The 27,017-nt window shown below is 40.5% G+C and overlaps 1 protein-coding gene across 1 annotated transcript in view; it reads left to right on the top strand.

Moving 5' to 3' along the window:
* cdh13 (cadherin 13, H-cadherin (heart)) overlaps positions 1-27,017 on the top strand; it is a 508,194-nt gene that overhangs the window by 168,125 nt on the left and 313,052 nt on the right. Inside the window, exon 3 of the mRNA XM_066685111.1 lies at positions 18,304-18,515. Within this exon, the coding sequence (XP_066541208.1) occupies positions 18,304-18,515 (212 nt within the window). The remainder of the gene's footprint in view (positions 1-18,303; positions 18,516-27,017) is intronic.

Genomic DNA, 27,017 nt, shown 5'->3' with positions numbered 1-27,017 from the left:
CAGTGTCATTTCATTACACACACTGTGCTTTTCTTAAAGTTAAGTTTCTTGAAGTTTGTTTTCTGTTAATATACTGAGGCCAGACATACTGCTGGAGCCAGACATACATTTTACAGAGTTAACCATTCTATTTGAGGATGCAGTAGATGAAGCATTGGAAGGGAAGAAGCTGGAGTATCTGGTCTTGGTGCCCAAGGTGAGGGAATTCTGATGGCAAGCACACGATGGCTAGTAGAGATAGGTGTTAGGGGATTTGCAGCCAAGTCTGCCACATCCCTATTTGATGGAGTTATCTGAAACAGCTAAAAGGTCTAGCCAGTAGTTGTGATTAAGGAGAGCACAGACTAGTTGGGGAAATAAACTGTAGAGGTGTTATAGTGGTTATTGGTGATGTATCACAGAACTGGTGGCACTGAGCATGCATTAACAGTGCCAGTGGGACTAGGTACACCCTTAGTCACCTAGGAGGCTAGTGTGGATTTATGGTTGTTAATGGTTAAAGGGAACATCTACGATTGTGTGGAAACAACTCTCTGGTTGTTTACATTTAGATGTTCCATGTCTTTTAATGTGGAAAACACATTTCCACCTTAATTGATCAGAAAAAACCATAATAACTCAATAAATCTCATCTATGGAGCCAGAATAGTGCCATGTTCAATGTTTTCTCTGCATTGTCTAAAAGAACTCCAGATGCGAGAGAGAGAGAGAGAGAGAGAGAGAGAGAGAGAGAGAGAGAGAGAGAGAGAGAGAGAGAGAGACTTAACTGTTGGGTCTTCTGAAGGTGTCATGGGCTTTATTCAGTGAAACACAGAAGAGTGTAGGTACCTACCTTATGGCCCCTTTGAAGACCTAGTGATGCAGTGAGTTGTTTGGGCACTCATGGACTGAGCTCAATGAGTAACCCTAGTGGTTAATGGTAGATGGTTACTGGTCAGATCATAAACAGCCACAACAACCTTAGTGGTTAGGTGTAGGACTCAAACAATAGGTGATAACAGAACCTTTGTGGGGTGGTCTATGTGAAGCTCTATTGTATTGGCATAGTATCTTTTACATCTTATCCTGTGTAGGATTATAATTACAATGTGTGTCTGTGTGTACTGTATGAAAAACAAAGCATAGAAAATATATGTCCCAATGTCAGGACTGGTTGGACTGACGGAGGTGGACGCACACGCTAAAACACACTATACTTTTATTGAAACAAGGTGGCGCAGCAGGTAGTGTTGCAGTCACACAGCTCCAGGGATCTGGAGGTTGTGGGTACAGTGACTGTCTGTGAGGAGTTTGTTGTGTTCTCCCTGTGTCCGTGTGGGTTTCCTTCCACGGTACAAAAACACACGTCTGTAGGTGGACTGGCGACTCAAAAGTGTCCGTAGGTGTGAGTGAGTGTCGCTCTGTGAAGGACTTGCATCCCCTCCAGGGTGTGATCCCACCTTGCGCCCAGGGATTACGGGTTTTTTCATTAGTTTTGCACCACATTTGTTAACTTTCTGCTTTTATATTTAAAAACAGTAGCTTACTATATGATTGCAATGACTGTTGCAGCATCAAAATTGCAGTGCAGGGTCCCCTAGGAATACATAATTGTTGAAGTGTGGGTTATTTTTTTACTGCTTTCAAACAGTGTGAATCCCAGTAGTGTTCTCCTCCAAGCATATAAAGCTCTCTATTGGTGTATGTAAAAGGCAATTAAATATATCATATGTGACAAGCTTTATGTGCCTTTATCTTTGCAGTTTGGCTGCACTATGTTATATGCCATGGGATGGGACCTATCTAAGAACTGATAATTGGCCACACATAAACTGAGGGAATATCCCAAATAAATATATAAATAAATGGAGTTAGAAAGTTTTTCCAAGTGACTTAGTGAGATAGGGCCTAACCTGTGTTTACACAAACCCCATCTCTCTGACATCTACTTCCTACATTTTTTAAAAAAGCAAAGAGTGCACTGCTGAAACCTTGGGAGTATAACGTGGGTGATCTGAAAAGTCTGACATGAAAGGTCGGGGTTATGTGGGAGCATCTGTATTTCGGCGTCTTTCACACCAGGGAGCGTAGGAGAGATGAAACGTGCTTGGCCACTGCTTGGAGATCTAATGTGCCATCAAACTGTCGCCTGAGCCTCTGATCAGTGCCACTGTCTCCTCAGCCCTGCTGAGCTAAAATCCCTCAGGAGGCTCAATAATCACATTTTAAGAAAGCTTTACTGACTGGCTCCAGTGATTTACAGCTGGTGTGTCTACCTCGCTGGAGCTCCATGTCTTACCTTTCCATCGCTCCTTCTTTCCTGTAATGCCCAGGGACGTGGAGCACACAAGGCCAATTGTATACATGGGTGTAATGGAAAGGCAGAGATGATTCCATTCACTGTGTTGTCGCGCCGCATTATGTCCCCACCCATAGAGCGCGAACACATGGGGGGCTGTTGGACAGTTATCAGTGCAGACAAAGCCAATGCTGCCTTTTAGATTAGGATCCTGATTTTCCATCTCTCCCTTCACACCTGCTTGACATTTAGTCACCAGAAAAATACAGCTATCTTCACAACACCACGGCAAAGAGGACTTTCAAATCCAGCACCGAAACGAGAAAACGAGAAACAAAGAAATTTCTCACTTGGCAGTGAAAAGGGATCAGACAAGGGCAGAATCCATGATGGGAGATGATGCAGGCTACTAAACCTACTCCATTTTATCAAAACTGGAAAGGTTCCATATCCAAATCTGGTCACTTCCTACTTATTACTTCCTACGGATTCAGCTTATGATACTTGTATTATTTAATGTTTCATATTAACTCCCATGTTTTGTTCCCTGTATATTTTTCTTATCTGTTTTCTCCACATTATTAACGCTTTGATTTGAGGGATTTAGTAAGCCCAGTGTATGTATTACATCCCCCATATTCTAGATTTTTTCCTTTTGAAGTCTACATTATTCATTTGTGTGATTTTCTTAACCAAACCCACACATTATTGATTGTACATTTCCAACCATTGTTTAACAGCTAGAATAAAACTGGCAGATGCACTACATAGCCAGTCTTCCTAGTATGTTTTCACCTTAAAATTGCAGCTTTAATGTCACTGCAGTGATTCACTTACCTATAAAAGCGAAAATAGGGCTCCTCCTATTGCTACTCCAGGCTCAAAACTGCAGAAACTGCACTGTGTAATTTTGTAGAAGGGTAGGAAGTATGAATAATGATAATATATCCCTCTAACCATTCTGCAGTCACTAAAGTCTAGGTTGAAACGTGCAGCAGTGACTCTTTAACAGGAATAGGTGTGTCCTAAAAGAACACTAGGATTTGGTAAATAATAATAAGAAAAAACTTTTACAGTACGGTGTTGAAATCAACAGATACATAGTGCACTTTCTGAAGTGCTGAGCCCACAGTAGCAATGACAACGACTCTGTTCTCTCTATTACTTGTCAGTAGCCCTCACAATGATTTTGAAGCTATAATTTTAAGCTGGATTTGATATATGGAAAAATATTTCTGTATGTGACAGTACACATGATTTATTCAAATTGGGCTGTTTTAGCAACATAATTTGCATATTCTGACTGTATGGACTGGGAAATACACGGTCAATATAACAGGAACCATTCGTTTTTTCAGTGATGCAGTGATAATGCACTGCATGCCAATATGTATTGCCAGAATTAAAATGTTCATTACATTAAGTGAATGAAATTGAAGAGCCTAGTGTCCATTCATAATTTTCTTGTAGCATGTCTGTCATTGATAATGCATTGTGTGTGTGTGTGTGTGTGTGTGTGTCTGAGAGAGAGAGAGAGAGAGAGAGAGAGAGAGAGAGAGGTGGAAGTCAGTGGGTGTGAGTGTGTGTTATGCACTTGAAGTGTATAGAGTTGTGGCTGGGCTTGGGCTGGATAATCCATGTTGCGCTCATTCTCCTCAAAGCCAGTTCTCAGAGGACGAAGGGGCTCAGCTATTGTCACCAGCCATCAAAGTAGCCTCTCTGTTCGCTGTGCACACATGCACACGCACACTTTTTCCTCGCCTCTCTGACAACATTAGAATACCATCAAACATGCGCAGCCCGCCTTCACAAGGCCTGACACTGTTTGCCTTGCAATTTGCATGCTGCAAAGAGCCCCCTCTCGTTATTGAAATAAATCTAAAAGGGTGTAATAGAAAAGGAAATGAACACATCTGTCATGCTTATGGGATTTAGTCAGGCAAAAAAGTGCAGCAGGCTTCTTATAACAAACAGGGGAGTCTTCTTTGAAGAGTGTCTGTATACTTTTTTTTTTTATGTACATTAAGTGCTTGATGGTTCATTTTTGTTTTGAGTGCTTTTTAAATTACGGTTTTGTGTGTAAGTGCTTGTGTGTGTGCATGTGTGTATGTATGCATACCAAAATATGCATCAAATGTTCTGTGGTAGTTCTACTAAAGGGTATAAGGATAACATGATTGAAGTATAATAAAGGTCACTTGTACAAATTGAGAGATATTTTAATGTTTTTCTGGTGCCACCTGATTGAATAAATAATAAGTTCATACATAGGCAATGTGCTGTATTGTATGATAATATTGCATGTGCATTTATGGTCAAGGTGTTTGTGGAGGGTGCTGTTACAGTCTATAATGAATAAAAGAAGTAGGTTTGGTTGATGCTCCTTTGAAGAGGTTAATGCTTGGAGGTTTGGGTACTTATCTTCCATGGAAAAGCACACAGGGAACATGTCATACGGTTTTTCAGAGACAGTTTAATAAACATGAGAGCAACAGGACTTCAGTCGTCACAAAACCCTAGGTAACAACAGGTAGAGAACCCAGGCTAGAACTTAAAGCAGTTCCGTAAGCATACACCCTCTCCCCCATTACTACTACTCTCTCCCTATTCACTCATTCACACTGTACCAAGCACTTAAAATGACCGTTCATCAAAAAAAAATCAAATCAAAATTTATTTGTATAGCGCCTTTTACAACTGACGTCACAAAGCAGCTTCACAGTTTCAAAACAGAACATTTAAATCAAAGCCCAATGCAAGCAAGCCGAAGGCGACAGTGGCAAGGAAAAACTCCCTCGAGGCTGGAGGAAGAAACCTTGGGAGGAACCAAGACTCACAAGGGGACCCATCCTCCTCTGATCAAACTATAGATTGAATTTTAAATGATCACCAATGAAGTACATGTGAAACACTACAATCTATTTATTTATAAAAGTCTGTTCCAAATTACATCAGAAAATCTAATCGAAATTTGGACATTATTGTATGTAAGTTTCTATGAAACAGAAGTTGTACCTTTAAAATGACTTATTTTTATTTCATCCTCTGCCTAGTTTTGATCATGTATATACAGTTTCAGTGTAAGTAACATTTTCATTCCTGCTGCAAGTGTCTCAGATGACTCCTAATAAAAAGCTCATTGAGAGAATACAACGAGAGTTTAAACTGCATCGAGGCACATTAAATATACAGTATCATTTCTGATCAACAGCACATAATACTAACATCTTTGTATAATTTTACATGTGTTATTTTAAGCTTCTGCATTTTTACTGCTAATCTAAGATGTGAAAATGACTGGTAATGCATGTCCCTTTAGGCATCAGATAGATCAATGCATAATTACTTGCAGTGGTAAGATTTGAGTTCATGCTGACTGACATTAACTTCGGAACACTGACATTTTATTTACATCAACTGATCTCCGTGACCAGGGGCGGACTGAGACAAAAAAAAAAAAAAAACCTTCCTGGCATTTTGGACTGGCCCACCACATTCGATAGCACACATCTTTTCAGTCTCCTGAATGTGTATACCAACTGTGCAATTATTTAAAGGCTTTCACCTTAAGCCATGCAATGAATTAATGGGAATCAGGGAGAGTGGACACTTAAACAGAAAAAAAAGTGTCATTTATTAACACTATAAAAATGTATACTCCACCACTCCAACAAAGTTGTGAATCTTAAAGCAGCACTCATCCTATTGGGCGTGCCTATGTGCTTCTGGGAGGAAGAAAAGAGAAAGAAAGTATAGAGATGAGAAATGAATGAATGAATGTAGGATGAATGTAGCTGAGCTCCTGAATGAACCTTGAACTCTGTGTATGTATGTTTGGATGTGGATAATGACACATGTATGAGGGAGAGAGAAAGAGAAATAATATACATGATTGATTGATCTGATTATCACTGTTTTCCAGAAAAACCGTGTTGAATAAAGAAAGCCTGTGAACTCATTGGACAAATCCTTAAAAATGAAGACATCATCCTGTATGTGTGTGACAGAGAGAAAGAGAATGAGAGGATCAAAATATGTCAGCCACTTCCTGTTGGTTCCGTTTTTACTGGTAAATAGCCTTTGCACTACTGGATTTTTTGGCATTTTGTTGTGGGTGGTGATCCAAAAAGCTCATGTAACATAGAAGGCTCTGTAACAGGCAAAGTAATCTATGTCCTCCGGCTCTTAGCTCTCCTCTCTCTCGCTGACTCTCCTGTGTTTCGCAGACACTCTCCACTCCCTCACTGACACATTCCTCTCTCTCACTAACACTCTCCTCTTCTGGGGATGCTATCTCAACAAAACATGAATAAAGACTTTGGGGTGAGATTTATTTATTTTTTTTTAAACATAAGGGTGTAGTCAGGTGCAGAATTGTTGCATTATCTGATAAACAGTAGGGCTGGCCCCAAATATTCGGCTATTCGTTCGTTGGGTAGGTATTCGGTTTATAATTTTGAGATACGGATATTGTATTTTTTATATAATATAAATGTGGCGATAAAGGCAACCCTCCACTCCACATGTATTCAGCTTTGTCAACATAAAAGCATTGAATGGAGCCTAAAACGCCACAGCAACCTATTTACAACTCAAATTAGAACACCTCCTAAACGCTCTGGTTTATTTGTGTACACCCTGTGCCCTTAGTGGCACTGTGTATCGCACGAGTTAGCGAACGACTCTTCGAGTAGAGCCATGCTCAGAGCCAAAGTGCGGCTCTATGTTTACAGCGGGAGCTGAGAGCTGATTTTCTGAACAATAGGGCTGGCCCCAAGTGTTTGGGTATTCAGGTATTTGTTCATTCGGTTTCTAATTTTGTGATTCGGATATTTTTGGATAAATGTGATTATCGATAAAGGAAACGTACCACCAGTAAAAACAGTGCTCTCCCCACTTCACCCGTATTCAGGCTCATCAACAAGTATTTGTGCAAATGTAGCCTAAAGCTCAGTCATATAAAACAGCCTAACATGCTAAAACAACATATTTACAATGAAGCGAGGCGACCCCACGGTTTATTTCGTTAGCGTTGTGCTTGAAATTAGAGCACCACCACTCAAACTGGTTAAATTGTGTATAGCTCAGTTAGCAGGTTAGCGAGCGAAGCCACGCTTTGAGCCCCGGCACAGTCTGGAGAGAGGGATATTAAAGCAGGGGTCGGAAGCGGATTTTGTTAATGACCACAATTTATATACACCACACCACTCTCCTAGGATTCGAATATTCGCTGATTATCCCGGCCGAAGCTCTGAAGCCAATAAACTGTATTCGGGACAGCCCTAATAAACAGGGACACAGCTACATTGGCAATATATGAAATAATGTCATTTTAAAAAAGTGTGATTTTCTTTTATTGTAGCTTACATTGTCTTTAGTCACCTAGGCTACATAAAAAACTGCTCCAAACACATTTTCCAGGCTTAAAAGTAGCTTAGCTAAGCCTACAAATTAAACAATTAATAGACTAACAACGAAATCAGAATGCTGGTGAGTGGAGGCTTTACAAATACGCCTAGAATTATTGAATTCTCTTGTAAAGAGGCACACAGCTGCATTGGAATAATATAGGCAATAGACAAAATTATATTATTTTAAAAAGTGTGATTTACTTTCATTTCTGTATATTGTCCCTAACCACCTACATATAAACTGCCTAACAGTTTTCCAGGGCCAAAAAAGTAGCTTAGCCTTGGCCTAGCTTACTACTCACCCCACAAACAATAATAGCATAATTATGAAATTAGAATGCTGCCTACTGACGTACTATTATTGTTGGTGAATGGAGGTTTTAAAACGTGTTCTCACATTTAAGATTATTTAGTTCAGGATGGAAGACATAAAAGTACTGACCCAGGTTTATTTTCTCATCTGGTCATTGTGCACATTGTCTTATAAATGGCCTCTAGGGGTAAGGACATTATTAGCTTACTTGACCTGCATTTACAATACAAACGAACTTGGCTATAGAACATTAGCCAAAATTGTTTTATTGACATTTTATCAGATTTACCAAGGGGGTGGGTTGCTTTAGCCTACTCATTACATAGCCTAAGTGTTCTGAAAGCAGTCCAGCTTACCGCAGGTTATACTACTTGCTCCTGTTCAGAGTGAGTGGCACTGCCAGAAAATCCATTGGCACCACCATCACTGTCATCAGCCATAGGAGCTGATGAAGGCCATTCTTTGGCAAATGTCTGTAATTTTGACACATTTGGCAGCGTTTGCTTGAAAAGAGTTTTTTTTCTCGCTGTTTCTCTGTGCCTCCTTTGTGTTTCTCTCCATCTCAGAAGATTCTAACAGATAATGTTACAGTCGTCCTACGTTGCAATGCACACAGAGTCAAAGGGAGGAGGTGTTTAATGATATGATTGGGCCAGCCCTGTGTCAGTAAAGAAAATAACCAATGGGCCGCAGAGCAGTGTGTTTCAAGAGCCGGTGGTTAGGAAACAAACTATTGCGCTTATTTATTTTTTTTGCCGAATGCATTACGCAGGCAGGACCAACACGAAAGGGGTTGGTGTTTAACAGTGTGACTGGGGTAGCCCAGTGTCAGTCGAGCCACTGATCTACTGGTTTTATGCGTCGATCAGATATAAAAAAAGTGTTGGGACTGTCTGCCCAAATAGCATGTCAGCATGTCTGTTGCCAGATGGCAAGTTCATCCCTTTCTATGACATTAAGGGGCACCCATATAGTGCTAAGTCAGCAGTTTGGTGGAACTTCGCATGATAATATATATACTTTCTTAGATTTTCCTTAATATGACGTTAATTGTGCTGCTTCTGTAGACATTACAGAGTTTTCTGCACTGGAATTAATCCTAGTCCTGGCCTACACAGTATATTTGAATTTTGATTTTCCATTGAAAGAAGCATATAGTCCATTACTAAGCTTAATCCTTGTCTGGGAAACCTGCCCTAAAATGACCACGGTTAGCACAGTTAAATTCATTTACTCATTCATACATTTTCTGTAACTGCTTTATCCTGTCTGGAACCCGTGGAATCATTGGGCACATGGCAGGAACGCACCCTGAATGAGGTATCAGTCAGTCACAAGGCAGAGTTTACAGAAGAGGTATAATTTATATTGTTATATATAATGTATATAAAGAGTAATAAGAGATGCATGTGCTTCTCTCTTTTATATTCTTGAAGTAAATGTGAGTTTTCAGCTATTTATTGGATTTCCTTTTAATTTAGGTGTGTTTAATTTAGGGCTGTAAGTCGATTACTATTTAATTATAATTTCCTAATTTGCTGAGGAAACATTTAAGGGATAGCTTTAGTATTGACGACGCAGCTCACAAAAACTTTAATTTATAAAATCAAATCGTATCTAAAATATAAATAAAATAAAAAAGAAACATTCTGAAATTCTGCACAGAAGCAGCAGCTGTGTGTTTGTTTTAATACATATTTCAACATAAATAAAATAATCTACTATGATGTACTGCTAATACATCATAAAAAGACTGAATTACAGGAGAAACATATGACCTGAAAAAAATGAATATTTTGTGATAACCTATATTTCTCTACTTTTGTTTTATTTTCTTTTACTGAAGTAAATTGTACACCCACATATACCCCAATAGAGTATGGCAATAGAGTCCAACTCTGGTGTGTGGAGGAGAGACGGGTGACCTACCTACCTGCACAACTATTAAGAATTATGGGGAAAATGCTTTATATTCTAGACTTGAGGCTGGAACCTTCTGATTAGAAGTCAGTTGATTTAATACCGGGCCAGTGGACTCTCTCTCTCTCTCTCTGCTGCAAGACACGGTCTATCTGTTTGCTCAGAGCCCTGTTTACTCTCTGACCTGAGAAAGATACTACTATTATAGCAGCAATCACAAGACTCAATATGTCAAAAGGTGATGAGAGGTCTGTTGGAAACAAGACAGGGACAAGAACATTAAAGAAAGTGTTCTAGAAGAAAAGTGATTGAAAAGACTAAGAGAAGAATGAGAGAAGATTGAAAGACAAAAGGAAGACCGAATGAAAGACATGAATTTATATGAAAGGGGGAAGAAGGGAGTGTTTGAGGTAGGGTGAGAGTTGGTGGTGGAGTTGAGTTATAGTTGTGAAGTTGAATGAGATCTGTGAATGACAGGTTGGTTGAGTGTGCTGTGATGTGAGTAGTGGTTGGGTAGATGCTGCATATAAACACATTTAGTAAGAGACAATACTGTGGACTGTCATCACAACCCATACATCTCCAAACCTGAATATGTCAACAGAACTAAAAAAAAAAAAAAAGGAAATCAGTTGCCTTAATATTCATAAACTCAAATGACAGAAGTATGCATACACATTTATTTTAAGGGTCTACAACTTCATTTAATGCTTGATACAACTAAAAAAAAAGGCATTTCTGACTCTCAGTACAATGAAGTTCTAAACACAATTCATTCATTATCTGTAACCGCTTATCCAGTTCAGGGTCGCGGTGGGTCCAGAGCCTACCTGGAATCATTGGGCGCAAGGTGGGAATACACCCTGGAGGGGGCGCCAGTTCTTCACAGGGCAACACAGTCACACACACACATTCACTCACACCTACGGACAATTTTGAGTCACCTACCAACGTGTGTTTTTTGGACTGTGGGAGGAAACTGGAGCACCCGGAGCAAACCCACGCGGACACGGGGAGAACACACCAACTCCACACAGAAAGTCACCCGGAGCGGGAATCAAACCCACAACCTCCAGGCCCCTGGAGCTGTGTGACTGTGACACTACCTTCTGCACCACCATGCCGCCCTAAACACAACATAAATTCATTAATTTGTCTGTCCACCTACACGTTTTTGGACTGTGTGAGAACATACCAAACTCAATGCAGGTCTCTGGAGCTGTGTGACAGCAATTTTACCTGTTGTGCCACCGCCCCTCCCACTGAAATGAACACAATCTGTCCACATGAAGTTCACGAAAAGCAGTGAACCCCAGAAGATTCACAATTTTTGCTGAAAATTGCTGCACACTGATTCTACTTCTGTGACTTCAGACATCATGCATAACATTTGAGTTCAGTTAAATCCATCATATACAGCTAATTTACCTTAAAAAATAAACAGGATTCTGCTAAACTCAAAAGAAGAAATAAAATTTTTATAATGTCTAGTCTTGCATTGCCAGACTCTCTCAGGAGTGGCCAAGAACTGCCTACTACTGCAGGAAAAGAAATGACTGACATGCAAAAGGACTAGTCACAAGTCTGCTATTTCAGAATGATGTGTAGAAGGAGGTGATTCACTTCAGACCAATACCAGTACAAAACAATACACAGAAGTGCGTATACAGGGATCTACAGAGAGCCAATCGGAATGCAACAGGCAGAATCCTGACAGTGAGGCCAGGTTAGTGCACTGAAAGTATCAGACTCCCCATCAACTTGTGGGGAGGAGCATCTGTAGTTGAGATCACAAATTGAGAGTCCAAATTTTCAATATATTTTAAATTAGAATCATTCAATCCAGTTAATTGCTTTGAACATTAATGTTTACAGTGTAGTATGAGGTAAGGCTGCACTAGTCTAAAGCTTTTAACTGAAGGAGTAGGACAGCCTATCCTTAATTTTTAAAGAAATTTGGGATGGGCAGATGTCCAAACGTTTTGTGTACAAAGGGAAGGCGATAGCAGACTGATGCCACTTTCACACATGCAATCCTGAAATGTCCCAGAAATTACAAGGAGCAGCTGTATATGTGAATGCAACCACTAGGGTTGGGCTGTATAATGATAATACCATATACCGCTGTATTTAAAAATGTGGACGGTATCTCAAAATGAGGGGGGTATTTATGACTTGTTTGATGTCAAATTTCTGTTGTGTCTTTAAAAGTCGACTAGGGGGCGCTGTGGGAGCACAATGACTGTTGATGTAACGGTCTGAAAACAGGTCGAGAATAGCACAAGCTCAGTAGCCCACCGCAGCGGTAAATTTAGTTAAAAGAGAAAGGAATTAAACTGTAAACAGACATAATTCTCAGAAAATCATTCACTTGACTTTGAGCTCACAGGTATATGGCTTTATCCACTAAAAATGTGTGTTTTGAGCCTCAGTTCGCTGAAAAATCTGCTGTGATGTGCTAAACCACAAGTGCCCGTTAGCGCCAGCTGTGCTTTTAAACTTCTTATTTCGCTTGTTTTCAAACTTTTCTGTTCCTTCAGCAAAAGTTGCTGAAATTTCCCAGAAACGGGTTTTATCATCAACACTTGTGTCAGTGTGCACTGTTGGGCTGTGTTTAGGGAAATTCACTCGACTTTGTGCTCACAGATATAAGGCTCAGCGCAGCCTGACAGAGCACCCCCTCCCCACGGTAATACCTATATCGAGATAATATTTTGAGACGGTATGAATAATGTGGATAGCGCTCACCCCTAGCGAACACCCGCAATATTTGTCCTGGATATTACCCGGACTTTATTTCGATTAAAGGAGTATGAAAAGAAAAAGTATATTCATAGTTGTGGATGTATCACTACCTCTCTCGCTCTCTTTCTCTCTCTCTCTCACACTTTTCCAGTGATCATGGGCTCTTTCCGAGGGCATATAGGACTGAGGTTGATACACGAGGGGTTTGACCTGAGCGTATGCTACCTGCTCTCGCTTTCTCTCTCTCTCTCTCTCTCTCTCTCTCTCTCTCTCTCTCTCTCTCTCTCTCTCTCTCTCTCTCATTGCCACATTATTTATGAGGCCTGAGTTCACACGAGACCATAACGCATCATTTCCCGCTGCTCTGCCTCCTCTCGGGGAGAGCCGCTCCTCTATAAACCTGCAGCTTTATTGCGCTCCAAAAACAGCCTGGGCTTGTTTGTCTTTGTGTGTGTGTGTGTGTTATGCTAAATCCAAATAAAGTACTGAAACTGTGGCTTAGGTCTGGATTGGCTTCTAAAAACCGAGACAAATGCTCCTGATTATGCAGGTGGTCCAAGCACTTACCCAGTCCCTTCAAAAATGAATCCCTTAAACTAATGTGAAAAATAAATAAATAAATAAATCTGCTACTTAGCAGTGACCCAGGAAGGGACCAGGTGCTTCCAGAAGCTTTTAAGTGGTCATGGAATCAGACCCCCATAATTTCATCACCTGTGGTGATTGCCATTATCAATGGGGTATCTCATTGATAATCGTAGCTCAGCTCATTTGGTTTGCTAGTAAGTTATGAGGCTCAGTCGGCATGCAGTGACAATGTCAAGAGTCATTACTGTAACATGTTGCTACAAAAGTAAAGCTAATCCAGTTGGCTCATGATTGTGTCTGAAGAACAGAAATTTTGAATTTAACAACATATGCATATGATCAGAAATGCACAATATACACTCTGTACCTCTACAGTTACAGACTGCAGCCCATGTGTTGCTCTCCATATTTTGTTATTCCCATTTTCAATGTTTTTAAATTGTCAGGACCACCACAGCTGCTATCTTGTAACCAATTCTAAAGAACTAGAGGATGACTAACACAAATTGTGCATTCATATGTACAGCAATTGTGTATATTTGAGTACAAAGTTAGTAGAAAGTTACAAGATTCAATCTTTGGTAATTTGTAATTGTTGCATTCTTACAAGCTGCCTTTATGACAGCTACATTTAACCTGTAACTCAGCAGGAGATGGAGCATATCCAGAATAACTGGGTGCAAGACAGGAACACACCCTGGAGAGATCGTCAATCCACCTACCAACGTGTGTTTTTGGCCGGTGGGAGGAAACTGGAGCACCCGGAGGAAACCCACACAGACACTGGGAGAACACACCAAACTCCTCACAGACAGTCACCCGGAGCGGGACTTGAACCCACAACCTCCAGGTCCCTGGAGCTGTGTGACGGCAACACTACCTGCTGCGCCACAGGGCGCCGTATTTAAGAATTATTTAAATTTAATATATTGCATTAGATTCTGAATCTGCGCTTGAGCTTGCCTGGAGGAACTACTTACAAAATAGTGGAATAGCCACAAAAGCAATATACCAAGCTTTATTTAGTTTAATTTGTTTAATAATTTTTATTTATTTATTTATTTTATTAAACCCAAAAATGTCATGTGAGATTTGTTTCAGCCCAGAAACAAACTAACCCTCTCCATTCTGTAATTATCTTACAAGAGAAGGATGTGGACTGACAGCGAAAGCAGATGTGCAGTGTCACGTGAGCTCAGTCTTCCACAGCACTGCTGCTCTCATAGCGTGTAACACACACTTCGTTTCAGCTAAGCATTTCTGTTCAGGAGCGAGAGCAACTCGCTTCATTATGGATGTGCAGTGTGGAGACGTGCCTCACGGGACGCTGTTATGATGGAGAGAAGGAGGGATGTATGTTGTGCCACTTTCACACTTTGCTGACTCACATTAAATATGTAGGAATGAAATTAAAACAGCATGCTCTGAGACCAGATTAGATTGTTAACATGAGAACTAACTACTGCTCTGAAAGCATGCAGTCCTTCAGTGGCAAGTTCCAGGTTTGGATTTAATCAGGGTTAGGAACAAGGTAAAGCTTTACTGAAGGTCAGTGTTCATAAGGCCATGCTTTTTATTTCTGTATATTGCTCCTTTTCATCTTGCAGTTTTGCTTCTTGTAATACTTTAATCTGTGTTATTGAAACTGAGTGCCATGCATCTCACAAGTTAGCTACTAATTTGACAACCTATCCTTATGAACCTTGGGCTCACCTTTGTTTAAGAAAGAAGTTTGTTAGCAGTTGCTTTCCCTTATTTCTTTTTTTTTTTGGTCTCTTTTCCTGCCTCTCTCTTCTTTTCTGAAAACCAGATTTAGCTTTCTTGGGCATCATCTTCCGTAGCACAGATACAACGCAAACTGCTGCTTCAAAAGAATGAACGCCAAGTTAAATGCACCTAGTTAAAACGAAGGCAGACTAAACCATTCCGTGCAGGGGGGGAGGGTGCCTGTCCTCAGACACTATATCTAGACTAGGACATACAATTCAACCCATCAGTCAACCGATTGATCTACCCAAAACATTAAATTTACATTTATTGTGACCTTTAAATTATAATAATATTTAAAGGAAAATAAAATTTAAGACTCCTTATGGGTCACCCCCCACGCTTGGGGCCCTGGTAACTCAGTCCCACCGTTCACCTCACTATGACGCCCCTGATTCTTAGTATCCAGCTGGTATGACACTATACCTGGCCAGTCATGTGCATAAGCTGCATCTACAGTGTCATTTTAAAAGCCTGACATGGAACCTGGATCCAAGATCTTGATTTGAAGACCTCTGCTACCAACTTACGCACCAAATGACCAGCCAACTTATACCCGCATACCTATATACCCACAGCTACGTAAGACTTTCATGACAACTGAAATAAACACCAACACAAGCATCAGGCATTAGTTGTCAACATGAAAACTGAATAAAGCAGCTGGTATTGTGATTGATGCTTGATAGAAAAAGCCTTTATGAACGTATATGAAGATTTGTATCAGTTGACGCAAAAGGCTGATGTAGCTTTTCTGTAAACTAGAGCAAGTGTATCTGAAAAAAAGTGGTTGTGTGTGTGTGTGTTACAGAAGGGTGTGTGTGGTGTACGTAGCCCTCAAGGGTCACCTTGTGTTACAGGGACGTAACTCAGAGCTCTGGGGTGGGCAGGGAAGAAAAATGGTGGGAGGGAAAATAAGGGATGGGGAGAAAAAGAGAGGAGGAATATGTCACCTAGAGGAGGAGAGGACTGAAGGGGGTGGGGGGAGGGGGTATGGGACTGAGAGATAAGGCAGCCATGAACATGATCAGAGGGGATAAGCTGGCTACTATGCTGGTATCTCTCTCCGTCAGACCTGAGGCACAGCTTAGCAGCCACATAAACACACACACACACACACACACACACATACATACACAGAGAGAGGCATGTAGACACCTTTTTGTGAAGTCAATACAATATGGCAGTGGCCTCAGTCCATAAAACTATAATCTTGAGTTTTTATGCCTCCACCATCGACCAACTGATGTCAGTGAATAAAGAATAAAGTTTCTAGTTTCTCACCCTTCACACGGGTTTACACAGCTGCCAGCTCTGTATCTGGAGATCAGAGTGTTCTGCCCTCTTACTGCTGAGTGAAACTAACAGAAAAAATCCTGATTCATTCTCATTGTTAAAGGCAGACACTGTCCTAAAGAATAGCATCGCAACACTTCACTTATTCACAATGCTCCACATCCTCTACTGGAACAGACAGTGCCAACAAAGGATGGATACATGTAGGAGGGTGAAATTTTGTAAGAAATCAAGCATGTTACCAGGAACAAGACAAAAACACAAAGCAATCCTTCAAAATAAAGTAGAAAAAATCACATCATCTACACTATACATACAACATTTGCTGACTGATTTCCGTTTCTTTAAAGTGCACTTATTGCTGCCAGGTGCTCAGCTGCGCGCGCACACACACACACAGCTTGCAATGATGTATATAAACCTAAGGTCACCATGATTAATGCCAAACATGGGCAGGAGCACTGTAAAACCTCTAAGGCATTATATTGTGGTGAAATGTACAACTGTGTTGCTTAAAAAGATAAAGCTTCATGCAAAAATAAGTTGGAGTGGTATTTGTAAACCAGAACCAATCACCCCCCCCCCCGGGTGCTCCGGTTTCCTCCAACGGTCCAAAACCCATGCTGGTAGGTGGACTGGGCACTCAAAAGTGTCACTAGGTGTGAATGTGTGAGTGAGTATTGCCCTGTAAAGGACTGGCACCCCCTCCAAGGTGTGTTACCGTGACCCTGAGCTGGATTACAGACAATGAATGAACAAATGTTACATAATATTAACAATTACAATTGTCATTTCTTTCAATAAAATATAAACTAAAATTCTCCCTGGGTCCACATGGGTTTCTTCCCATGGTCCAAAAGCATGTTCGTAGGTGGATTGGAGATTCAAATGTGTCCATAGGTTTGAGTGTGTGTTGCATTGTGAAGGACTGGCGTCCCGTCCAGGGTGTGTTCCTGCCTTGCGCCCAGTGATTCCAGGTAGGCTCTGGATCCACCGCGACCCTGAACTGGATAAGTGGTTACAGACATTGACCGAACGAACAAATGAATGGATGAACGAGTGAATGAATAATATGTTACTGTTATATAGTGCCTTTCATAAACCCAAGGTCGCTTTACAATGTTCGACCTACAAAAGCATGTGGTTTTACTCTCCTCTACTGCTCTGTCTCTGGCCTCCTGTGAAAAATGTAACAGTGTTTTATGATCACTGGTCAGTACAGAGGGAGCGGACAGTTTGTTTATACTGATTATACAGTACTGTTTATACTACATTCTGACATCTAACATTCTCGACTGTGTCTGCAGCTAATACGAAAGCCTAAACTGTACAAACCGCAGTGGTTTCATAATTAGTAAAGAGGGTACTCTGATATATCAACCATAGATCAGTGTGTGAGAGAGAATGAAAACAAGGCATGATGAGGAAAAGAAAATTTAAGAGATTGAGAGTAAAAGAATGGAAATGTGAGCGAGAGAATGTGAAAGGGAATGAGTAAAGAGGGAGAGACCGTAACAGAAAGGTAAATAAGAGGAAGAGAAAGAAAAACGTAGAGAGGGAGGATATTTGGAAGGTGAAGGCATCTCACTTAATGGGTCTTGATAAATGAGTCATATTTTATATTTGGTACTTTGCTTTAAACTCATGGGTGAGTGAGCACAGAATGAGCATGGCTGCCAGGTACACTCACCTTTTCAGGGACACTCCACTTTTCTGCTATGAGACAGCAGGTCTATTTTTCATTGATGGCACATATATTATCATGAGAGAGAGAGTAAAAGCCTTTACTGTGCCAGTTTTACACTAAAGGTGATGTGTAAAGCACAATGGCATTTTCTCTTCCTCCCAGTGTTGAGTGTTACATTACAGGTTAAATGCTTCTTTTGACAATTGATATGTGTTTTTGTGTGCTTATTTACTGTAATGTTATTAAATGAGTATCTGTGTGTGTGTATGTGTGTGTGTTTGCGCGTGTGTTTTTGCAGTGGTGTTCGATGACTGTGCAAAGAACGAAGGCATGTCATTTGAAGTTTCCCACCCGGACTTCTTGATAGACGACGATCTGAATCTGGTGCCCAGGAGAGATGTTGTGGACACTGGAGCGGTCATATTTATCCATGGGCTCAATGAGCACGCTGATGATATGGCACAAGTGGACATTGTGGGAGCACCCCCCAGATCTCCACAAACACTCAGGGTAAATAATTGTGTTTTCCCTTTTTTGGGTGTGTGTTACACATATTTAAACTGCTTTCTACAGACATGGGCAATGGAATAGATACTGGACCCCTGACCTCACACCTTTATATTTTCATCTGTTTCATAAAAGTGTTTCCTGAGCTTGATTACCTAATAAAGTTAGAGCTGAATTCCACAGTTAAAAACATAATAAATGGAAAATTCCAGAATCAAATCTTACATCAAATTTAATGTATACTGAACACCGAGTACAGCCATGATTAATCACATAAATGTTCCAAAAATCAAACTAATATAATATTTAATTGCTGCTTGCTGATATGTTTCATTGGAAATATTTAGCGTAGACTATTAATATGACAAATATCTTTTAAAAACATGGACACAGTGTCTGTTATGCAAAGCACTATATAGTACCTACTTCTGAAGCAAACCTTAAAGGTAAGTATAAGTGTGAGTGTGTTACAAGTCAAATAAGTAAAATCATGTCAAAACAAATACAAAATCTAGTAGTAAAACTTCATAACCTGATCAAGAGTATACTGGAAGAGACACACTGCTAGTGTGCAACTGAAACAAGTTTGACAAAACAAAACCATATCCCCCTATGACCCCTTCACTTTAGATATTAAAATTTCATTAGTTTTCTCTGCTCTGTGTTTGACCTTGTTTTCTTTCCAAAACAAGCTAATAGGCATTTTATCAATTAATTAAAAAAATAAAGGACAAGCAGCCTATCGATTATCAGTCATACCTGAGATAAATAACTCATACGCTGGAGTGATACATCAACGTTAGTTCACTTGCTTTTTTTTTCAGCAGGGATTGTGACAGACTGTGACTGGACAGAGAGTGGTAGTTCAGTTTATGTCAGTCTTGGACGCCTGTGACAGAAATGATGTCCTATCTAAACATGAATAAATGACATGTGAAAACTGGATGTATAGGAACCTTAATAGTAACCATTATTGTGACTTAGCATCTAGTAATCCGAGAAATATTTATAGTTATACACTTTTTAATTAATAAGAGTATGTATTTGTTGTATGCTCTATTATAATATTAGGTATTAATGTTACATCTCATTAGTTTAATTGAATGGGAAAAACAAAACAAAACATAAAAGTGTAGCTTGTACAATAACACCCATTGTCTAGCTTCTGTTACCTTGTTCATTTTTGATCTGATTTCACTGCTGAGATTTTGGCATTAAGGTAAATACATTTGCCACATTTATCAGTCCACTCAACTGCACTTAGATTTTCCTGAAACAAATGCAACTAGAGAATTCATGATTTCAGACCAAAAGCTGAGCATTTCATGAAGATGAGGGATTACTTTTTATGGGCAGTGATGGTGAGACTGGAGACATTTGAGAAATGTCAAGAGCTCTGTTCAGCTAGATGGCAATACACATCAGCAATAAGATCATACACTAAAAATGACAGAGCTTAGGAGAATGATCAAAGACCTGTACATATATAAGTTCATAAAGTGATTTAATGAGTGGATGAATAATTAATTAAACATGTTTTGTGGAACTATAAAAAAAATGATTTGTGGCCTTATGTGTTTCTAGATTATTGCTGGGTTGCCTAGATGGCCACCCTAGAAAGGACTTTTTTGCTTACTGACAGGTGGAAGATGAGCTCCTTCCACACTAATGTCATAAGGTTCCTGAAAGGGGGAGCTGCATAGAGCCTTAGTTTGGCAACTGTCATGTCATTTTAAGTGGGATTGTGTTTGAAACATACCTGTAAAGGGAAGTACTGGCAGGATATAGTATTCATGGCTCAGTCAAGCGCTAATAACATACATTACGTGGATCATAATGTTTGTACCCCAGCTCTCGATAATAATCTTGACAGTCCTAATATTGAAATTTGTTGTGGAGACGAGGACGAAACTGAGACTTGCTATGTATTTGCTAGCAGAATTTAACCTTTCCCCATTAAATGGTTCTGCTTAGCAGGCTCTGTTTCAGAGGGAGAGGAGAAAAAGTAAATTGTGAATCCAAAAGCAAACAATCCGATTTGTTTTTAGCACTGGTACAGCAGACATTCATTTATTTAGCAGCCTCATAAATTTCCACCTTAATACTAGAGGTGCCACACCCATTTGACCTAAGTTACTGAAACTTAGAGATACTGAGAGTCATTATCTGACAGGTGTGACTGTCTAGTCTGAGCACCGTACAGACTTCCAATATCAAAATCAGTATGCTGTTTGAATAGTCACAGTGCTCAAATGACAGGCTCACAGCACTTCTAGTGTTAAATGTGTCACTAGAGGAACACATTAAAGGGACACATTTACTTCTTATTCTCAGTTTACAACCATAAATTGGTTGGTTTAAAGCAGGGGTCTCAAATTTAAATAACCTGGTGTATATTCACAAAAGTAAAGCTATAAATGAACACATAAATAACATCAATAATAATATCTTTCTTTTTTTTTTTTTTTTTTTTTCAAATTTGGCGCCTGTATTTTAACTGCCATGTGTTATAACATCTCACTAGGTTCTACATTAGTGACATGGGTTGTGTGTGTCTTTAAAAAATTAGAGTACTAGCCAACATCTTAGAAATCATTGCTAGTTGAGGATCCTCTCGAGGCCCCCTTGAGGGATCCCTCAGTGAATGCCCAGCCATTCGGGTGGCAATGTTATACAATATAATGCAACTTAGAGCAAGTCCCTGCTGACAGAAACTCACTGCTGACGTTTGTGACCCTGCATGTCCTATTACAACAGACAGACCATAGAGCTTTTTACAGCAAGTGGGTGACATGCATGACTTAGCCATGTTCAACACATGTTCAGTACACTGCCCACTTATTGTAGAATAAATAGGACATCCCCTGCTGCTTCACACATACGCACACACACACACAGCATGGTCTCTCCTTTCTCATTATGTTCTGTTCTGGTCTCACTGTCTGCGTTGAATCACCCTTCTATACCATTATTTCTCCTTTTTTTTTATATATTTCCATGAAATCTCTTTTTTTCAGCCACTCGCCCATGCTTGATGAAATGTCAGAGACACTGGGCCAACCTCAAGCCTTGTTGCCTCTCAGACTCGCCAGCTCCGACTTGATCAAAGGGTTTCCCAGGCCTCTCTTGGGTTTCTGACTAGAGCTCTCTGGAGCAGGTGTTCCCTGTGGTGCTATTCCTCCATTTCCAGGTCTAATGAGGGACTACCAAAACGTGTTCTGTGTCATCCCTTCGTTTTGTTGCTTATTCCATGCTGCTTTTAGTCAGTCATTCTCCTGTTCCGCAGTGGATTTCTGAACCATAGCGGATCTATGTTTTGCTTTGTTTTTCCCGGAAATGACAAAAGAGAGGTGAAATAGAATTCTGCACCCAGAGTGTTATTATATGGTTCAGATCTATTTATTACAGTGTTATGTAACATACAACTCTCTTATCCCTGACCAGCAAACACCCCAGCAACAGCATCAAACATATTTGCCTGCACTTATCTATGTCCAGTAGCAAGGAAGACCACACTGCAAGTCTGGATCCATTTGTACAATGGCTGAACAAACCTAGACTTTTGTATTATTCTGGTTTTATACCAGCATCAAAAAAATGCATTGGTATTTTGCTCTTACTATTGCTCGTCTTGGCTTTTGTGCACCATGGTGCCATAGCCTGCGATAAACGGCTCAGGAAAAGAAACCATCTCTTAGCTTTTCACGCCTCGCTGTGAGTTCCACGTAAGCCACTCGTGGCAGTAATGGTCTCGGGCGAGCGATTGGTGTACACGGGCAGAGCCGGATTAGAATAGCCGTGCGTGAAGAGGCAGAATTAAGGCGTGGAGAAAGGCCTCATTATGGATCGTATAGCCTGTAATCACTGTCAGGCTCAGGTACAGCAAAATATAAAGAAAGAAAAGAAAGGAGCTGCCAAGCCTCTGGCCTGCTCTCAGCTGTGAACTACACATTGTCTGGCTGAAAAAATAAAGCACAACTTATAAATGCAGTATTTGGTGTAATTGCCAGCTTTATTGCACTTTGATTATTGATAAGTGTGAGAGGAAATGGAAAAATGTTTTTATGGACCCTAGAGGCCAGAGCAGTGATGGGAGCTGCGTAAGAAGCAGGCGGCTGATGAATGGAGGCTATTAGGAGGAAACTGAGAATTCACGGCATAATTCACACTCCTCTGCCCTGGATCAATAAACGAATTAATGAAAGAATAGATTTCAATTGAAAATGCATGCAGGAGATCTGCACCACTGTTGCTTTTCATTTTTCTCAGCTTTTGTTGTGTGGAATGAGAATACTTCGCCTTTTGAGGCAAATGATTAGAAAGTGGAAGGTGATAATAGCACAAACAACGGCTTCAATCGAGGACGGAAATGCTTATTTATGAGCCTTTTTCAAGTCTTTGGCATCTAATGTCCTAAAAAAGATAAGATGATTTCAGAACTAATGAGAACATTGAGTGTGGCTCTCCTCTCTTTCTTTCTCGCACGCTTGCCTTGCATTACACCGTGTAGTGTATGACATGATTAGAGTGGCTTGCCCACACTCCAGTGCCTTCAGTTTAAATCACTTTTATTTATTTTGAGTTTTTTACAGCTGGAATTGTCACAAAGCTGCTTTGCAGAAATAAAAAGAGCTTGATTTTAGACTTTTTTTGAAGCATACAGAAGTTAATTAATCTGGCTAATTCAGCTGAGCCTAACTGTTGTTTATTAATTTACACAGTTGCTACTGCAGATTACACATTCAGCTGATAACAGTGATATAAAGAGAAGCTCTGAATAGTAATAAATATAATAAACTCTGAATATACTAGTGGGACGTCATGGAGAAGAAATAAAATTTACAGAGTCTATTTAGACAAACCTTAGAGGGATCAGTGGGTAATTTTGGGAATATGTAGGAGTTTCGGTTGTGGTGTTCTTTCTCAGAATTCAGCCACTGTGTAACTCCAGCTTATTCCTCATCAGGGCTGCGGCAAAAGATGACGAACTCATTTGTATTCTACACCCATCCATATTCTACATTGTTCTTTGCTTTGCATTCAGGGAGTGATACATTAATTTGTCTGCTGTATCCCAATCAGCAGGGCTGTACGATATGGAAAAATAGTTGTACACCCTTGACGTGATGCATTATTTTGACTGTAATTATTGTGCTGTGATCAGGCAAAAGCCTTGATTCATCAAAGCAGCTGCAGAACATCTGCCAAAGAACATCTATGATTGGTCAGATGGTACTTTTGGGGTTGTTTATATGTTGTTTTTATACCTCCTATAATATCTGTATCACTAAAGCCAGTACCCTAACAGTAAAAAGCAATATATTATGCAAACAGTATGGCAAATTTAAACTCTGTTCAGGCCAGTTGGGATTTGACCGTAATTTCTTGTGTGGTTTTCAGGCATGGGCTGGCTTGTGATTTAACTTGTGTTTTTCAGTGTCTCCCATGTGTAATGAATTTTTGGGCTAGTTTATCCCCTTTGTTTTTCCATCATATTTTATTACATGAAACATTTTTTAAGCAGGCATGCTGAAGTCACTTGTTCCTGTTGCCAGGAATGTCCGCTGAGTCCTGTACAGCAGCATGGGAACAACTTATTTTGTAGCATTTCCAGTTTAAGATAAACTTTATGGATGTTGTTTAAAGGCAATACTTGATTGAATTAAGTTACTGGAACTGGAATTTAAACTCCCAATTGGGCCATTGCTTTTAGAAATGTTTTATTTCTAAAGATGGCTGTCACTGACACTGCCTTAGAAGCTAACTTAAATTGAGTTAAATAGAAGCTAAGTTAAATGGAATTATATTCAATATCCAGTGGGGAATGCAAGTTGGAAAGAACATTTCCACCTTGAATAATGCTCTCCACCAACTTAATGCTGAGTGCTGATTTTCTGGCCACTTTTCTGGCTTCGCTAGCTCTCTGACCCAGAAATGCCTCCTCAAAAGTTCAGCAAGTGCCCTGTCACTCTCTTTCCATCTGTACTGTGCTGTCCTCCCTCCATCTGTACTGCATGCTGTCATTGTGTCAGAGGGTTATGGGTGCGGTGTCTGTCCTCATGTCCTTAATGTAGTTCTCCTGTCACTCCCTTTGTCAATAATGTGCTGTTTAGCAGCTGTCCCATGATGCCATTATGAACAGTTCTCTCTCTCTCTCTCTCTCTCTCTCTCTCTCTCTCTCTCTCTCTCTCTCTCTCTGTCAGAACAGACTCTGTACCTGGGTACAGGCTGCTCCAAAGCTCCGAATATGCAATGCAAATCCATGCCTCAGTTTGACGCTTTGGCTCCACTCCCTCTGTGGAGAAATGAAACGTCAGAAATGAGTAATGACACATCTCAATACAGCAGTCAGCAGCAGAGTGGCAGAATTGACAAGGACGAGACAGTGCTCCTGAACTCGTTCTCCTTACAGTTACCGTACTGGAGGGGGCAGATACGTGATGACTAAGGAAAGCAGAGATCTCTCTTTTGTCCTGGTTCACATCTCTCTGATGGCTGATCTCATGAGTGACAGGGAGGATGTTCAGGAAATTGGCTGCAGCCCATGATGCCACTTTCGGCATCCTGAGAGGAGAGAGTCAGAGTCAAATCCAGCTCACTTTCAATGCTCATCTACATTTATTTATTTATTTAAGCCTAAAGAATTTTTTTCTCTTTTGTTGCTTTTTTTGTGGCAACCTTGCCTCTAACACCAAATTCTGTGAGGGTGTAAACCAAAGTTTTGAAGTTCTAGTGCTTAGTTATTAATAAGCTGTGTAGGTTCAGGATTGGGTGGGAGTCATCAAAGCCTGTGATCAATGCGCTGCTATTTGTGCCTCGTGACTTTCAAGGAAAGGGACACCCAGTGGCCCTCTTGAAGAAGAATGAGGCTGATTTTCTAAAGAATGGAAATGAATCACAAATTGGGCGAGCATGCTGCTAAGCAGTGTTCATGGGAGGATTATTAACTCAAGTGCTGGTTTCATAAATTGTAACCCAGCCTCCTTCAGAAGCGGACAAATGCGACCTTCATCACCTACAGCCAGTCAGGAATGGCAAGCATACACACACCTTTCATTTGACAAAATATGTTCAAGTGGGTGGTAGCTGTATTAGCATACCTTCCTCTGGCTTTTATATAAAAGCAGCCTTTTGAGGAATGGTGAGCAGAATGCGGAGCCGACTAGAGCTGCCTGAAGCTTCACAGAGCGAGGACAGTCTAGAAACTCACACACCACTAATCTCACAGCCTTTGCTATCAGTTATTAATGAGACCTCCAAGTCTCCCTTTTAGAACAGGAAAGGCTGAAGCCCAGCTGATTGTGCCACTGTAATTTATGAACAGGAAGCATTAAAGATTCATGGCTATCTTCTCTCTGGGATGTCAGCAGCATTATACATCAGCAAAAAAGAGGAGAAAAAGGGGGTAGTGTGACGGAGGCAAAACTTCACGGGCCTTAGTCTTGATCCCTGATGTGCACCGGTCTGTCCTTGAGGATGTAGGAGGGGCAGAGAAGCAGAAGAGTTCATCAATAACTCTGCCGTGGCCCTCTGTGCCTCCCATGGCGTAACTGAGCTCTGTCGCAGTTTCCCTGGCTCTCATCATCGCTCACTTCTCTCAGGCGACATCGCAGACAAAAATGTTTCATCTTCGCTGTACTACCCTTCACTCTCTGTCTTGTGCCTCTTATCTAGCTGCTGAAAATAATATAAACTCCCATTACGCCCAGAGATATTGCTCAGCTTCCTAAGGATGTCAGAATGGAGAAGCAGCCAAGGTGAATCATGCTCTGGGATTGATGGGGTGCTGTTCGAGCACGTCGGGCGGCAGAGGCCAGCTAAAGGACACCAGGCACCTCTGAGGCTCCTTTTCGTACTGAAACTTTCATGCCAGTAATTGGAGGATGTGATGTTATTTAAATATTACTCGCAACTTTACAAAAAGACATGACACAATCGAGCAATACACCTCTTTGCAGCCATGCATCATAATGGTTAGTAATTTCACCAGAACCAATCAAAACATTAAAACCACCTCCCTTTTTCTCACTTATCATTCATTATATCAGCTTTACCAACCATATAGGAGCTCTTTGTAGATCTCCAGTTACGGGGTTTAGTCCTTGTGTTGCTCTGAATACTTTGTTAGCACCTTTTAACCCTATTCGGGACAACCACAGAGCAAGCATTATTTAGATAATAATCTTTTTCAACACTGTAGTGACACTGAAATGATAGTGGTGTGTTAGTGTATGTTGCTCTGCTATGAGTGGATCAGACACAGCAGTGCTGTTGGAGTTTTTAAACTCTGTCCCCATGGACTGGATGCTGAATTAGACACACCTACCTAAATTCATACAAGCCAAACAGACTACAGGCTGTAATTGTAGTATGACAAAGTGCAGATGTATGGCCAAAGGAACAGATAAAATTGAAGATTGAAGTTACAAACATGTAGGTAATTTTAATGTTATGGTAGATAGGAGTATATTACCTACATAGCTACATTGCTTAAATTTCAGATGG

This window comes from Hoplias malabaricus, chromosome 11 (genome assembly GCF_029633855.1).
Source record: "Hoplias malabaricus isolate fHopMal1 chromosome 11, fHopMal1.hap1, whole genome shotgun sequence".
NCBI classification, from domain to species: domain Eukaryota; kingdom Metazoa; phylum Chordata; class Actinopteri; order Characiformes; family Erythrinidae; genus Hoplias; species Hoplias malabaricus.
Note: the sequence above shows the minus strand (reverse complement) of the source record. Positions and strands in the feature narration are given on the sequence as shown.